Below are 17,242 nucleotides of genomic sequence, written 5' to 3'. Positions count from 1 at the left end.
CACTCTAGATTTTCTATGTAAAGACATCTTGATTTATTGGACAGCTGCGTTTTTTTTTTACTTAAATTCACTTTACTTTTACGTGTGTCTCAGGTAAGACTGAGTGAAGACTTGGGTCGACTTACTGCCTGCAATCAGCAGCAGCCAATTAACGGTGGCACTGAGAACTACAGTCTGTATTTCAGATTTCAGTACTAAACGTACCATCTCTCTTTAAGTGAAAGTCTGTAAATCAATCACATGGGATGTTTGTGACTGGTTTGTGAACCGGTTCTGGCACCGGGCTCGTATGAATGATATCTCTGGCTTATCTGTATTAATCCTACATTGTTCTCTGCTGATAATATCATTCTTCTGTTTGGAATTGTTATCTTACAAATGATCTCGTTTACATTTTTAGATCTGATTAGTAGCTGATTATCATGATTCAGAGTGATGGACTGTAATAAAACACTCACGTTTCTGTCCAAGCATCAGAATCTGAGAGAATTATATGTAATAACCATAAAAATACACATATATAACATAAACATCAGTGTTACAAATCCACATTGTTTTGCTGTTTTATTGAAATCGTCTCTTTATTTTTTACTACAGATTTATAAATAAATAAATAAATACATTTAATGATGAGTAAAAAAAACACATTTCCGGTTCCAGTTTCCAGCTAGGTGGCGATATTGATGCGAGGTGCATCATGGGTAAGAGCTGAACTGGTAGAGTTGAGTGTGTTGTACTGCTCTATCAGATCAGACAGAGAATTCAGAGCTTCACTGAACCCAGATGTCTCCATTCCATCCACACCAACATAGTGATGCAGGTGAGCCTACACACACACACACACACACACACACACACACACACACACACACACACACACACACACACACACACACACACACACACACAGAGACAGACAGACAGACAGACAGACAGACAGACAGACACAATGTATGAACACCGAGAGCATTCAAATATACAGAATACAGAAGTTTACAGGATTAATAATCAGACTGGTCACCAAAATGAACAGTTTATTGACTTATTTTTCTTGTATCATCTCAATTACAGATATACTCAATTCCCCTGACCAGACTGGTGACCATTGCCTGCTGCATTACACCCACGCTGGCTGAGGAGCACCGTAGGTTAACACAAGCCTCCTGCGACACATGTGAAACCCTTGGCTGCATATTTACACCGACCATTAGTGGTTTCTTACAAACAGCCTTATCACATACAGAGACTTACACTACACTCTCTGTATTCCTCCACCGCTCAATACAGTGCTTTAACCAGTCAGTAGTAACCTTCCCAGCCGGCCTTCCCTCTTTCTGCCACTGCCAATCGTGTTTGTTAAGCATTGCGCCAGGCATCAAAACCTGAGTGTGATCAGTTATAATCTCCAGGTTTACCTGCATTCACTACATTTTTTAGAAAGGTCGTATAAGGGGTCTAACAGGACTTACATTCACGACTGATGCTTGACTGAAATTTCCTGTAAGGTGTGTGTCGATACCTTTTTTCGGTAGAGTTTGAGGAAGCGATCTCGGAGCTCAGTGAAGGATGCAGTTACACAAGTGTTGTTAGCTAAAGCTAGCAGAGAGTGGGTGTGTCCCACCGGAGGAACTGCACACACCCCCGTCTTCCATCCCTCCTGATTCCACCCAACAAAGGACAGAGACGGTCTCAGTCTGAAAAAGTGTAATGAAGCAGATTAAGACCTGAAGACCTGCTTCTTTTGGTCTGTTAAACCTCTAGTGAGTGATGGATGACGTTCGGGGGCATGAGGATAATCAGCTTTAATGTTCTGTACCCAAATTTAGACCTAATGCATCTTTAATATTCAATGACTTGAATTCCCTCTAACAAAACCAACATACTATCAGTACACTATATGGCCAAAAGTATAAGAACTCTTGACCATAAACTTGTAGCTCATCCCATTCCAAAACCATGGGAGTCTATAATGATTAATTAGGTGAAACAGTTGACCCCTCTCTTACTTGAATGTCAGTCAGAGGTCAATTAGAAGAGAATTGAGGCGAACCTTTCAATGTTTCGCCGCAGATCAGACACCTGAACGTTCCCCCTCACCATCAGAGCACATGCTAGGTACATCGAGTGTCGGGGGTCCGCATTCATCAGCTGGTGGTCCTTACTGAACGCATCACTGAACATCTGATCCAACCTGAGTGAACACACATGTAGATGGAACACATAAAGATCATGCTACACATCTAACCAAGGCTGCTTCTCACTGCATGCAGTAGGAGCAATGGCAAAACATTAATATGAACATGAATATCAAAACATTTGGCTAGATGAACAACTCAAGGAGGGAACGATAGTGTGCCAAGCATCTTCCATTTCAAAATGGTTGATGCCAATGTCGTCCTGGGAACATTATTATGTCATTATTAGACATTATTTTCTTCTCGCGCTGATCAATGAATTGCAACAATGTGATGGTGAAGACCTACAGACAGTTCTTTGGACTTCATAGTTTGGGTTTTTGTTGTGATAGAGGCTCATATAGCCTCAGGTGTGCCTTTCCAAACTACTATGTCCCATCAGTAGAGACTGCAGCAGGTGGATTCAGTTTAGTTTAGTGGGCAAACTAGGCCCACCGGCCACATAGGCTGTTTAATTCGGCCTAGTATTTACAAAATTGTCCTAAAGACCGCATCCATGTCGCCCTTTTCTTTAACAGCCTGTTTTTCAGTTGATTCCATTAGATGGCGCATTTCAAACACTACCGACCTTTGCTATCGTCTCTACTTTATACTTAATCATTTATATTAGTTTATTCCCTATCTGCTTCTGGCCTGGCCTGTATGTCAAATTTTAAAACCCAGTGTGTCCCTTGAGCCAAAAAGTTTGCCCACCCCTGTTCCAGACACATTTCAAGGATTAATAAAGCGCACAAGATGCACCTGAGCACAATTTGGTGCCACATGAAAGTGTGTGGATACTTCTGTGTATCCACTGTATGTGTCATATTCTAAAGTAATGTATCTTTAAAATCAGCTTCTATTCCTTACAGTATGTGTTTATACCTGCGTGTAGGAACGTTAACATCAGCGAGGGTGTATAGAGGGGTGAGGCTGGACACCAGGTAGTGTAACCTTGGAAACGGGACCAGGTTCATGGCAATCTCATTCAGATCCACGTTGAGGGATCCTTCAAAACGAGAAGAGCTGCAGAGACAGAGGAGATCAATTCTGAAAGTTCAGATACCTGCTGCACCACAAACATCATGGACCAGGAGGAGGAGGAGATGAACAAATGCACTGCTCTTATAATGTTCTCAGAAGTTCTCCAAATGTTTTCACACGTCCCTTAGTTTATAAAAGAACATTATCAGATTAGTAGATCAGTTAATAATTAATAGATCAACAGGAAAGCTTTTGAGATCCATGAACCACCACAAAATAGGTCTGCCATAAATAAATAGCTGCTGGAACATGGGTGTCACTGTCCAGAGTCAAGCAAGCTTTCTATTATTACACGCTTAGAAGTTGTCATGTAAAGAAAGAAACCTGCACCTGTTTTGTCCATGTGACCAGCATCAAACTTTTACAGCATGAGATTCTGTCTTGGGAGGGAGGCTTTAAGCTTATGGAGACATAAAGCTTGCTTGACTATGAACAGTTTTGCATGAATATGGATATGACCACAACATTCCACAAGCTTTTGAAGTGCATCTGCAGGAACTCAGATAGTTGCTCATTTAGTCTAAGGAGCATTTGTAAGACCAATCACTGTTGATATGGGGCCTGGCTTACAAGCAGCGTTCTAATTATTTCCGAAGGTGTTAAATGGGGTTAAGGTTGGGGTTCTGCGCAGGCCTCTGAAGTTTCCTCACACTCCACAAGTACAAGGGGTGTCCACATACTTTTGGCCCATTAGTGTGCATGAAAGTGTACCTGGTGATGCTGAGCAGCAGATTAGCCACAATGTTGTTCATTGCATCGAAGGGTTTCTCAGTCTTTGAAACTCCTCCCTTCCCAGAAATAATGGTACAGTCCTTCTTTATGGCAGCACCTGATCTGCTGGTGTTGCTCATTAACTGGATCTTACTAACGATGTCCATCAGTGACTAGAAGATAATTGACGACATGATGAACATCATACAGGTGACCAGAAATCACAGCGTTGGTCTGTACACACATACACACCTGGTTCTCAACGGGCAGGACACACTGAGCATGCTCAGTAAGCTCCCTCATAGCCAGAACACTGTTATATGGGGAGGTGATGACATCATCTTCGGCCGACGGATACACCGCCGTTACGATTCGGCACACCTCCGGAAACTCGTCCTCCAGAAGCTTCAATACAGATGTGCCTAATCCTGATCCGGTTCCTACACACATGAACATGGAGAAACATCAAAGGAGAATTTATACAAAGAGCACATAATCCTCTCCTCACACTGCATCTGCACATCCTCACATCTGGATCTAGAACCACAAACCTCCAGCAGTGAACAGCCACAACACATACATAGAGAATTCTCCCCCTTATTTACACTAAGAACAATTCCTACATCCACACTGAGGATTCCCAAGGTGCAACACTCCCTAGAACCCGTGTGTATGTGTGTGTGTGTATAAACTCACCACCTCCCATAGAGTGAATGAGGAAGAAACACTGCAGACAGTCACATTGTTCCGCTGCTCTCCGAATCTGGTCCACAATCTGATCTCGATACACTGAACCGTAGGTGTGATGACCAACAGCCCTGATACAAATACAAACACACACGTGTGGTTATTTGATGTTGGTTATTAGATTTAGTGACTGTAATTAACATCACAATAAATGAAACAGGAATTAATGATTAATATTTAATGTTAAAGCTGACAGTTTTTAGTATATATACTTTAGATTAAACGGCATCAACACATTCCAGAAATATTGGGACAGGATCCCACAGGGACAGGTTTCCCCACTGTGTTTCATCACATTCCCTGGAACAACACTTGACGATAATGTGTACTCTGAATGTGACAACCAATCCAATTTTGATTTCTCTCTTCTGCTGAACAACAGTACATTGCTTCTGTTCATTTTTTTTAAAAAAGCACCAGATGCCTTCAAAAGGACACGAGTCTGTACTGCAGGCAAGTCAGTCTAGCACCCAATAGCACTTTCTGATAGAATATGAATCATTTCTTTCAATGTTTAAATAACATTGTGTAAAATACTAATTATTTTAGTAACTGTCCCAATTTTGGATGTACAGGAGACTTTGCTACACTCTCCGTATTCCTCCACCACTCGTGCTGGCTTCTGCAGGTTATACTGCCTCCATCTGGCCTTCCCTCCCTCAGGCAAGCATATAAATAAGTAAGTAATCGGTAGTAGAACCAGGAGAACCTTCAACTAAGTTTTAGTTCTGTACTGAGTACCCAGGACAAAGGAACTGTGTTCATTACCAGTTGTTTCCAGAACCATACGAGTTACTGATGAGCTGAGTGGAACTGAAGAGCTGCTGCAGGGGGCCGCACAGGACCTGAGAGAGAACGCCCTCCTCCATATCTATCAGCACTGCCTACAGACAGACACAGGAATGTTACTTTCTTTCATTCCCTTACTCACACTTAAAGAGTATTTAGAGCTGCCAACGTACCTCCTGCATGGGAGGAATTCCATACATACAGTAACTAACGGTAAGAACTGAACACAAGGTGTGCAGGGTTCCCAGTACCCATGAAGCTGTGAAACACCCACTTAACCAGCAGGGCCACTGTGCTGGTCAGGGTCACAGTGGATATTTTGTAGCTTTTGTTCTGCAAGCATGTTTTGTGAGCATGTCAAATCAAATTAGTATCAGATCCAGATCAGTATTAGATCAGATCCAGATCAGTATTAGATCGGAACACTATCAAATCAGTTTGTTTCTTAATTCATTTATTAGGATTTTAACGTCATGTTTTACACTTTGGTTACATTCTTGACAGAAACGGTAGTTATTTGTTACACAAGATTCATCAGTTCAAGTTTAATGTCCAACACAGTCATGGACGACTTTGTAGCTCCAATTCACCTCACTCGCACGTCTTTGTGCTGTGGGAGGAAACCAGACCTCCCGGATGCATGGAGTCCATTTCAACTTCACACAGAAAGGACCCGGGCCGCCCAACCTGGGGATCGAACCCAGGACCTTCTTACTGTGAGGCGACAGTGCTACCCACCGAGCCACCGTGCCATCCGACAAATCAGTTTGAGATCCAGAATACTCACTCACTCTGGCTTTCAGTGCTGAAATTCTGCTTCCTGGGGGCCCACCTACATCATTACCACTCCTGCACACACACATGAATTCCATAATGAAGTTCAATGATACAAAATGTTGAACTTTTAATGAAATGGTAGAAAAACAGTTTGCTAAAGAGAAGCTGGTACCTTGGGTCGACGTTCCTGAAGAAGCTGCTCAGTGCTTCATCGTAGATTCCTCTCTGAGAAGCATAACAATGATCTTCAGGTGTGATCAGAGTTTTGTGTGTGTGTGTGTGTGTGTGTGTGTGTGTGTGTGTGTGTGTGTGTATGTGTGTGTGTGTGTTACCTTGTTTATGTGCGCATGCTCTCTGAGTGCCAGATCCCAGAACCTGCAGCCCACCTGATTACCACACTGACCAACTAAGAGCAGCAGAACATTAATAATAAAGTGCAGTAGTAACAGCTGTAATATAAATATACTGTAATTATTATTATTATTATTCATTATTTCCGGTGTACCACAATGTTACCATGGTAACCAAACCAAACACACATTTCACCGAAACAGAAATGTTAAATTAAATCTATAATAATAGCAGATAATTATCATTATTATTATTATTACAACATGAATAATGTAAGTAAAACTCAAAACCAAAACATTCTATTAAACTTAATAGTGTTTAACCATGCCCATCTCACTAATTCCTACAGAGCTGTTAGCATGCTGCTAACCTCTACTCACCTTGTATAAGAACAGACTGAGTCATTGTGAGAGCAGAAGGATTAATAATCCCATATATTCACTTTTATACTTTAATACAACCAGTTATTATCATTAAAATATTGTTTTATAATAGTTCTACAGTAACTTTTACCCGCCGCTACATTTCAATTCAGATCCTGACGCATCGGTGACGCGTCAGAAACAACAAGGTCACGTGATCTAAAGTAAAAGCACAAACACACATCAATAATACACACACAAACCTTAAACCTTCCAGTGGTCATCAAAGTAAAAACAGCAACTCAATTTGGACTCTCCCCTACAAATATGTTCCTAAAAACAAAATAAAAGAGCTACTTGATAAAATTTTACACAAATGCGGCCCTGTTAATGCAATTTTGAGTAGATTTTATGATGCGAGTGATAGATAGATAGATAGATAGATAGATAGACAGACAGACAGACAGACAGACAGACAGACAGACAGATAGACAGATAGATAGATAGATAGATAGATAGATAGATAGATAGATAGACAGACAGACAGACAGACAGACAGACATATAGATAGATAGATAGATAGATAGACAGACAGACAGATAGAAATGTAAATAGATAGATAGATAGATAGATCGACAGACAGACAGACAGACAGACAGACAGACAGATAGATAGATAGATAGATAGATAGATAGATAGATAGATAGATAGATAGATAGATAGATAGATAGATAGATTTTTTTGACTGTGTATTTTCCTATTCTTTCTGGGTTGATCTCTTCTTAGACTTAAAAGATGTGGTAAGGAAATTCCTTTCAAATGTCAATATGTTTTATTTATTTTGAATGACCCTTTATTTAATCCCGAATAACACTGTAATTAACCTGATCATAATATTGGCTAAATTTTATATACATAAAATGAAATTTGCCAGAAAAACACCTTCATACATGAGCTTTGTTAGTACGGATCTATAGATACATTGGTGAATTTCCGACAGAAGCAGAATAAGTGCTGTAGATCTATTACATTGTTAAAGCTTTTCAGTTTTATCTGAATCACAAATTGTATTATTTTTTTTGTTGCCTTTTGTTTTTTTCCTTTTCTTTATTTTCTCTAGCTGTTTTCTCTCATGTTCTATGTTTGCTTGTTATTTGCATTTAATAAAAAAATACACAAACTTTATATTATTATTATCATTATTATTGGATTTATTGGAAGTATTATACTTTTTTATTATAATTATAATAATATAATTTCATTTCTAATTCTCTGTTTTAACGACCTCGTTTAAATGATGACATTTTATTAGTGTTTGATTAACATAAACATAAAATTACATATAAAATTAACTATTTGAACATCTTGAGCTTTGCTATCATAAAATAAAGCTAGTAACTGTAGCGTGAAGTTTTTTTGTAATATCAGCGTTACACAGTGTGTCTCCTCCTAGTGGTTGGTGTAAGTACAGTCACCGTCAGTATCAGGCCGACTGTGATTCTCATCCAGATGTTGCAGTTCCACATCATCCAGTCTGATGATGCAGGAAGATTTTCTACAGAAAACGATATGAAACTTTATAAAACTGTTCAGTTGTATTTGCCAATTTCATCCAAATCTAATATAAGTTATCTAACCAGTAATTTATTTATTCATTCATTTCATAATTCCTTCACTCGGTTATTGATGATTGTTTTATTCATTCATTCATTCATTCATTGTTGCCTCACAGCAAAAAGGCCCTGGTTCGATTCCCAGGTGGAGCGGTCTGGGTCCTTTTTGTATGTGCGCTCTCCCCATCTTCCTGTTTACTTTGCATACTCTGCTCATCTCTGTTTCTGTTTGGATTTTCTCCAGGATCTTAGATTTCCTTTCACAATCCATAACATGTAAGTGAGGTAACCATGACCTGTTTGACACTGAACTTGAACTGATGAACCATGGGTAACCTGTAACTGCCTGTGCTGTCATGAATGAAATCAAACTCTAAAACATGATGTTGAAATCCTAATAAACCAACTAATTTATTTATTCATTCACATATTCATTTCTTTATGCATTCCTTTATTGATTCATATATTTATCCAATCATTTCTTTATTGAATAATGTACTTTTTCATACATTTATTTGTTATTTCATCAGTTATTTATTGATACATTCATTCATTCATTCCCTTTATTAATAAATGTATTTATTCTTTTAACACAGCTTTATGAAAAGTTTTATTTACGAAAGAACACGTGAAAGAACAAGAGTCAAAATAAATGAGAGAAAGAGAAAATGCAGTGCCCCCAGATTTATTCTGTATCATGAATAATATTATTGGCACACGTCTAACGTACAATGGCCACATGAGGGTACAGTCATATAATATATTCTGTGGAGCATCCTAAGCTGCAGGGCAGGTTCCAACGTTGAGTGAAATCAAGCAGGAGTTTGTTAAGGAGGACGTTCCTCACACAGCCGGTGAAGCTCTTCATCTTCTGCATGTTCACCGGGACCAGAGAATCTGCACCAAATAAACAAAACGTTAATGTTTTTACCTAAATCACTCCACTCCAGTTACCTCCTGTGGGTGGACTCATGAGTAGGGTTGCCGGATTATAGTCGTGTCAAAACGTGTAGTGTTGACCTGGATGCAAGCAAGTAAACTGTAATGTTACTGTAATGTAGGAGTCTCTCGCCATCCTCAAAAGATAATAAAGACCCACCTATTTACTAAGCACCTAATGCCAAGTTCACACTACATGACTTTACAAGTGTTCAGGTCGCTGTACAGTTCACACTACACGACTGGTCTTTTGAGTCGGTGTGGCTTTCACACTACACGACTGATCGGCTATAGTGGGTTTCACACTACACCATCTATCACCAACTGGAATCGCAGGTGAGCTTCTCTGGTCTCCCAAACTATGTTTTGTCATAAAAACAAATGCGAGAAGTGACGAGGGGTTTAATGATACCACGTCCAAAAATGCAATCACAGTTTGTGCAGCGAGGAGAAAAAATACATGATAAATTTGGCTTAGATTGTTCTATAGTGAGTTGGAGGTTAATAAATATTTTTGCAATGCAATGTTGGTGTTTTGTAGAGAACGATCAGGTTAGAAATATAGTAAAACTTGTGTGTGTGCTGATGTATTCTGATATAAACTATATTAAGCCCCCGTCCCACTTTTTTACAACTTCTCCCCTGCATTTCCTCTCACCCCGTATCTTGCATTCTCATTGGCTGTTCAACATAGCATTCATTGCCAGTCGGGAAATCTGTATTTTTAGACAGCTGTCTACTTAATCTAGAGAAAGTAAACGTTTACTGAGAAAGCTTTTCTATAAGCTGCTCTGGAAAAGAGCGCCTGCTCGATGCAGAATATGTAAATGTACATGTAACGATAAACATTACTCTGTAGTGCTGTTAAGACTGTTGAAATAAATTTTACATACAAAAGCTTCCTCCTAGCAGCCACTACTGATGCCAATGGTTCCTGGTTCCTCCAGCAGATTAAAGTCCTTCTTCTGGAACTGGAACCCTTTCACACAGCCCTTCAGTCCAACCAGAGACATGAAAACAGGTCTAGAGGAACAAACACACATGAACTAGCTGGCACAAATCTCACTGCTGCAAATATTGTTTATTCTTGTTAACACATTACAGTGGCACAGTGTTGTAACTGGGGTGTGTGTGTAATTGTGTGTACCGTGAATGCAGCAGGACTGATGGTGCCCCCCCGATGTAAATATCACTAAATGGTAGCGTTTTCCTCTCGTTCTCTATGGATTTGATGGACTTTCTGTCCACCAGCAGGATCACCTTCTTTGAATGGTGGTAGATTACTGATACCTACCAAACACACACACACACACACACACACACACACACACACACACACACACACACACACACACACAATGGATGTTATGCAGTGCTTATTAATCCATTCTGTTACAGAACGGTTTACTGGTGAGACTGGTGTACTGGTGCAAGTGTACAGGAACAAATGAAACAAAACGATTTACCTCATGGTATCTGGCATCACTGATCTGCACTTTGGTGGCGCTGCTGTCCATGATGACCGGACCAGTAGCAAATCCGAAATCATAAGCCAGTCTCAGGAAACCGTTTCTCAACTCCAGTATAAAGAAATTATCCTACACAAACAAACAAACACAGACACATTGTAAGAAGACGAGGTCTTTGTCAGTTTTATTAAAGGATTTGTGGCCTCTGTGTTTGTTTACCTGGTTAACCATGAGGAAGAGAACTCCATCTTTAGCGACTGTTCGCACTTCTATGTCAAATCTGGTGACTTGGCCCATCCTGGCACGCCGCTCAACGTTTTTCACCAGCGCGTACCCAGAACCATCAAACAGGTAACTTGTGGAGCGGCCCTGAGTAAATGTCAGATTATGTCTGCATCCAAGAGAAAACAATGACATCACTGTCACTGAAGTCACATGCTAACCTTTAGTAACACAGATAACATGTTAGCAATCAGGAGTATTTACAGATGAACATAATTTTTTTCATATTTAACCTGAATAACCGGTAACACTGGAAATATGTAAAAATACGCTGACACCAATCCATTAGTGGCCAACAGTCACACCTATGAGTAGTTTAAAGCAACCAATACACCTTCTGCGTGTCTTTGTGGTGCAGGAGGTGGATTGGCTGTCTTATGTGTCTGCTAACCCACGCAGACACAAAAAGAACATGCCAAACTCTGGATACAGTAATCATAGGTTGAACCCTAGTCATCAGGACCCAATCTGATACACTGTTTCTGTGTGTGTGTGTGTGTGTGTGTGTTGGTATGTATGACTTATGGGGACAATATTCCTGAATACATACCAGCATTATGGGGACTCTGGGTTTATAAGGACACTTTTGGTGTCCCTGTAAATCCTGCATGTTTAATCCTGTTTTTTTTAAGCCTATAATGATTTTCACTTTATAAAAGTAGACTGGATCTGTAGGTAGTTCAGAGACACAACTACTACAGTAGTTAGATATTATAAATGATAAACGGTTCCATGGTTACTGGTTTATTTAAGAACGGTCCCGGTAAACCTCAGACCGGTTTTGTGTAAGCGCTTGTGTATCGACAAAATCGTGAGTTAGAGCGTCAGCTGGATACACACTCCCGCCAAAATATACACAACTGCCGCGCGCCCGGAGGAGCCGACACACATACAGCGGAGCTCCAGAGGAGTTTCTCAGGAGGTGAATCTCCTCATATTCCTTCACCTGGTATGTATTTTATCTTCAATATATCCTCTAAAAACACCTATTTGTAAAAATAATACACATTAATTAGTTTGAAATGTGGTGATTTGCGTTTCTTAAAAGTACATGAAGCAGAGCGCTGATTAACAGAACAGAAACACAGGCGGACACTGTGCCATTTCAGATCTCTTCCCTACACACTCGCTCCATATGCCCCTATAGTGCACTTAACATTCTTAAAGGGCCAGACACTATATGTGTAATTCACATTACATGGCAGGTGAGACGTTAGAAAACAACTTTCTTTCTTAGAATAGCCCCTTTTTAAGGAAAAATACATACATATTACATACATTATATATATAATTTTATATATTATCTTATTACTGTGTGGAGTTTGCATGTTCTCCCCGTGTCCGCTTGGATTTCCTCCCACAGTCCAAAGACATGCAAATGAGGGGAATTAGAGACAATATACATATATATATAAATATTGTGAACTGTACTATATATAACTTTTGAACTGATGAATCTTGTGTAATGAGTAACTACTGTTTCTGTCATGAATGTAACCCAAGTGTAAAACATGACATTAAAATCCTATTAAACAAGTAGTAAATAACAGTACAAAACCTTTCTCTTTAAATTATATTTGGCCAGTTGATTTCAAAAGGGTTCTTAAAAGGATTTAGGAATTAAGATAAAGATGGTTAGCTTTTTATGCAAAAGTCAAGTAACTAACAACAGAATGAGGTAAGAGTAGTATTGTCAGAATATCTGCTTGAGGAAATGTCACCTAATTTTAATTTTATTTATTTTTTGCTGACCTCTTTCAGGTCGTAGCATATTTGCAAAAGTAAATATCGAGAAAGGAAGTTTTATTTTACAGTACAAAGGACGGCTAATCACAGGAAAAGATGCTAACTCTTTTGGGGAACAAGATTTCAAACACAATAGAGAAATTGTTTGGTGAGCACTCAGATTTTTTTCAATGTAGGTTTATAAAAGTTCTGTTTCTTGCTTTCACAGAAAGTGTGAAGGTTAGATCATTTGTAGTTTTAAGGTTGGAAAAATTAATTGATTAAATTTTTTTTTTTAACTACTACTAATTCTTTTGTTTTCAACAGCATTGATGCCACTGATGATGATGGATCCTTCAAGAAACGTAACAATTCAAGACCATCTTGAATCAGACATCCCGATAAATAAATATTTCACTCATTGCAGTCTATTCATAATTAGATCAGCTCAACATTGTGGCAGTTATGAGGGATGTGTGTTTGTATACCTGACTTGAGACTGCTTTATAAGAACACAGTTTGGTTTGTGAGGACTTGGTACAAAAGTCAGCACAGTTTCCTGAAGCACAGAAACAGTGATCATTACAGTACTTGTAACACTTTGAGGAGTGATTTAGATGTCATTTCATATTTGTATTCATTATGTTTAAATTGTGCTCTGTACGATCTATGTACAGTCAGTAGGCTAAGTAGTTTGTGTATGAGTAGACGTGACACATGGCTGGTTTGTGAGGACATGATTGGGTTTGTAAGGACTGAACACGACTTTGTTTATAGTGTATTTGTAGATCAAGTTAGTGACCATTAACGTTTTGCATGGTTTCATTAAGGATTACTTCCTACTGGTTTGTAAGAGCAGGGATTGGTTTATAAGGGGTTAATGGGGAACCTGAAGAGGTATAATTACATTTTGTCAGTATTTAAGAACTGGGTATAAATCAGTTGTGGTGTGCTCTACAAATAGACAAACATCCATTTCAAGAACATGGAGGATTTGATTTTAAATTCCATATTTCACTCAGACAGAGCAAATACATAATTATATGCCTTGGTTTATCAATAAATACTGACTGTAGGTTTAAATAATGCATGTTAGGGTTAATGTAAATTTAACTCTTTTACGTATTCAACAAATATGTTTTGTTGTTTATCTCTGTAGATGCCATTAGAAAAGCCTCTTGTAACATTGTTCTCTGAAAAGCTCTTTAATCCGCATTTACATGTAACTCTTAGTGCAACAGAGACATCTAGCAGCTCACCTAATGAGCTAAAAGTTATTTAACTTAATAATAATTGTGTTGTGTAGTTGTCTGAATCAGCCAAGTAGTTTGTGTATGAGTGAACGTGACTGATGGCTGGTTTGTGAGGACATGATTGGGTTTGTAAGAGCTGGATGTGGGATTGAGTGTATTTGTAGATAGTCGGTGATCGTTACTTGGTTTTATTTAGGATTACTTCTAGCTGATATTTCTGCAACAGTCATGTTGGTGTACTCTACAACAATTGTGTTATCTCCTTTTTCTCACTAGATAAACGATGACCTTGTGTTTGCTTCAAGTAACGTAACAATTCAAGACCATCTTGAATCAGACATCCTGGTAAATAAATATTTCACCCATTGCAGTCTATTCATAATTAGATCAGCTCAACATTGTGTGTGGTCCTATTCTGTACTTGACTTGGGCAGTTATGAGGGATATGTGTTTGTATACCTGACTTAAGACTGCTTTATAAGTAGTTTGTGTATGAGTACACATGACAAATGGCTGGTTTGTGAGAACATGACATGAGTCACGTCCACTCATACACAACTACTTGGCTGATTCAGACAACTACAGAAAATAGTTATGTTGTGGTAACCCTTATAAACCAATCCCTGCTCTTATAGACCAGTAGGAAGTAATCCTTAATGAAACCATGCAAAACGTTAATGGTCACTAACTTTATCTACAAATACACTATAAACAAAGTCGTGTTCAGTCCTTACAAACCCAATCATGTCCTCACAAACCAGCCATGTGTCACGTCTACTCATACACAAACTACTTAGCCTACTGACTGTACATAGATCGTACAGAGCACAATTTAAACATAATGAATACAAATATGAAATGACATCTAAATCACTCCTCAAAGTGTTACAAGTACTGTAATGATCACTGTTTCTGTGCTTCAGGAAACTGTGCTGACTTTTGTACCAAGTCCTCACAAACCAAACTGTGTTCTTATAAAGCAGTCTCAAGTCAGGTATACAAACACACATCCCTCATAACTGCCACAATGTTGAGCTGATCTAATTATGAATAGACTGCAATGAGTGAAATATTTATTTATCGGGGTGTCTGATTCAAGATGGTCTTGAATTGTTGCGTTACTTGAAGCAAACGCAGGGTCATTGTTTATCTAGTTAGAAGGAGATAACACAATTGTTGTAGAGTACACCAACATGACTGTTGCAGAAATATCAATTAGAAGTAACGATCACTAACTTTATCTACAAATACACTCTGAAGCTCAGCATTGTGTATAATTGTGTTGTGTAGTTGTCTGAATCAGCCAAGTAGTTTGTGTATGAGTGAACGTGACTGATGGCTGGTTTGTGAGGACATGATTGGGTTTGTAAGAGCTGGATGTGGGATTGTTCAGAGTGTATTTGTAGATAGTCAGTGATCGTTACTTGGTTTTATTTAGGATTACTTCTAATTTATATTTTTTTACAACAGTGTCGATGTTCTGTGTACATTTTATTTTGTACTTTTTTGCTCTTCATAAATAAGGGGATGGATCAAATGATTATTGCATTTGCTTCTCAAAGTGTCTTGTGTCATGACCATCTGGAGTTAGACATCCCAGTAAATAAATATTAGATTTTTTAAAATCTGTTCCTAATTAGATAGGTTGAGCGTTGTGTCGTATTCTGTGCTCGACCAAGGCATTTGTGTGTTTTTGTATACCTGACTTAAAGCTGCTTCATAAGGTTTGCTGATTTTGTATTTCAGGATACTGTGTTGACTTTTGTACTAATACAGTGATCATTACAGTACTTGTAACACCTACAATATAGATACATACATCCACATGATTTATCACCATTATTTGTTATCCACATGCCACTTTATTATGCATGATTTATATTTGATTTTTCATAGACCTAGCAGGTTTTTTTTAGGGGTTCTTAATTGGAGACTGTAAAAGGTATAAGGGCATGTTCATCAGCACTTAAGAACAACTGAAAACATTAGTTTTGGTGATTTTGAAAGTGGATTTTACTGTTTCTCTAGTGTGATTGGCGAATTTTTAACCTGATGACCAGGATGTTATTTGCCATATTTTTGAACTTGTCTACACAGTAGCTAACAGTTTATTTTAGTTATGGAATAACTAAAGCTATAGAATAATGTTATTTGGTTCAAGTATTGAACCAGCTTTTAATACAAGAAATGGGTGTTACAGGTGTCTGTGGATTCTATATTCTGTTTGACTTTTTGGCTTTTTCATTGGTAGATGGTGTACCTGATACTACAGTGACAACAAGGAAAGTAGTTCGGAGGCCATGGACAACAAAGGAGGTCCTTGCTGTAATGAGGCATTTCAAATATCGGTCGTTTTCAAACCACAAAGGGTCGTTTGGCTTCAAAATTGGAGTGCGAGAAATGCAAGAAAGCAGAATTTCCCATTTTAGAAGGGCAAATTTTTTTGTTTAAAAAGTGTCTTAGATACTGTTTTTAAGATAGTTGTTGCTGTTGAAAACTACTTCCAATAGTCTCCTCACAAAAATCCCTTTTGATGGTTTTGAGTTCCATATCAAAGGGTGTGAATACTTATGTACCTATTATGTTTAAATGTTTACATTTTTAAAAGATTTACAAAAATGTCTGAAAACATGTTTTCTCTTTGTCATTATGGGTTATTTCGTGTAGATTTTTTAAAAAGAAAACTAAACTCAAATCGGATTTCGAATATGTCTGTAACGTAACAAAATGTGGGAAAAGTGAAGGGGTGTGAATACTTTCTGATGGCACTGTATATTTATATATTGATGACAGATTGGCAAAAACAAAGCTGTCTTTAAAATATTGGTTACATTAGATTGAAAAGACAGGCAGATTATGTGTCCTTTTATGCCTTTGATTGTCCTCTTAAGACAGTATCTGCTCATGTTTGTGTTTGTGTATGTGGTGTGTGCTGATAAACCATGCGTGTCCTTTTAAACACTCTTCAGGTCATGTCTCTCTAAGGCTGTAAAATGTCAGGTATAT

The 17,242-nt window shown here is 38.4% G+C and overlaps 2 protein-coding genes and 1 long non-coding RNA gene across 6 annotated transcripts in view; 1 reads left to right on the top strand and 2 right to left on the bottom strand.

Annotated features, from left to right (window-relative positions):
• Positions 1 to 549: 549 nt before the first annotated feature.
• Positions 550 to 7,136, bottom strand: tube1 (tubulin, epsilon 1). Of its 3 annotated transcripts, XM_063001032.1 has the most exons (12): positions 6,974 to 7,136; positions 6,575 to 6,648; positions 6,415 to 6,467; positions 6,257 to 6,314; positions 5,445 to 5,560; positions 4,626 to 4,747; positions 4,182 to 4,369; positions 3,930 to 4,102; positions 3,060 to 3,200; positions 2,051 to 2,191; positions 1,520 to 1,694; positions 550 to 826 (listed from the first exon to the last, which is right to left on the bottom strand). In XM_063001032.1, the coding sequence occupies exons 1-12, from the start codon at positions 6,996 to 6,998 to the stop codon at positions 668 to 670; spliced, it is 1,425 nt and encodes a 474-aa protein (XP_062857102.1). In that variant the 5' UTR covers positions 6,999 to 7,136; the 3' UTR covers positions 550 to 667. The 3 variants fall into 3 exon arrangements, with proteins under 3 accessions (XP_062857102.1, XP_062857103.1, XP_062857104.1); XM_063001034.1 differs by lacking the exon at positions 1,520 to 1,694 and having other exon boundaries at positions 673 to 826; XM_063001033.1 differs by lacking the exons at positions 6,415 to 6,467; positions 6,575 to 6,648; positions 6,974 to 7,136 and having other exon boundaries at positions 6,253 to 6,308.
• Positions 7,137 to 9,350: 2,214 nt separating this feature from the next.
• Positions 9,351 to 17,242, bottom strand: part of lama4 (laminin, alpha 4) — a 28,253-nt gene continuing 20,361 nt past the window's right edge. For both annotated transcript variants that reach the window (XM_063001751.1, XM_063001752.1), the window contains exons 34-38: positions 11,196 to 11,367; positions 10,974 to 11,105; positions 10,655 to 10,797; positions 10,401 to 10,530; positions 9,351 to 9,465 (exon numbers count right to left, since the gene is read on the bottom strand). In XM_063001751.1, the coding sequence (XP_062857821.1) occupies positions 10,413 to 10,530; positions 10,655 to 10,797; positions 10,974 to 11,105; positions 11,196 to 11,367 (565 nt within the window). In that variant the 3' untranslated portion in view covers positions 9,351 to 9,465; positions 10,401 to 10,412. The remainder of the gene's footprint in view (positions 9,466 to 10,400; positions 10,531 to 10,654; positions 10,798 to 10,973; positions 11,106 to 11,195; positions 11,368 to 17,242) is intronic.
• On the top strand, positions 12,172 to 17,195 carry LOC134320388 (uncharacterized). The gene is made up of 2 exons (XR_010013693.1): positions 12,172 to 12,207; positions 16,488 to 17,195. It is a non-coding gene; the product is annotated as an uncharacterized LOC134320388 (long non-coding RNA).

Source organism: Trichomycterus rosablanca, chromosome 9 (genome assembly GCF_030014385.1).
Source record: "Trichomycterus rosablanca isolate fTriRos1 chromosome 9, fTriRos1.hap1, whole genome shotgun sequence".
In the NCBI taxonomy this organism is placed as follows: Eukaryota; Metazoa; Chordata; class Actinopteri; order Siluriformes; family Trichomycteridae; genus Trichomycterus; species Trichomycterus rosablanca.
The sequence above is the reverse complement of the archived record's forward strand: the minus strand, read 5'-3'. Positions and strand labels throughout refer to the sequence as shown.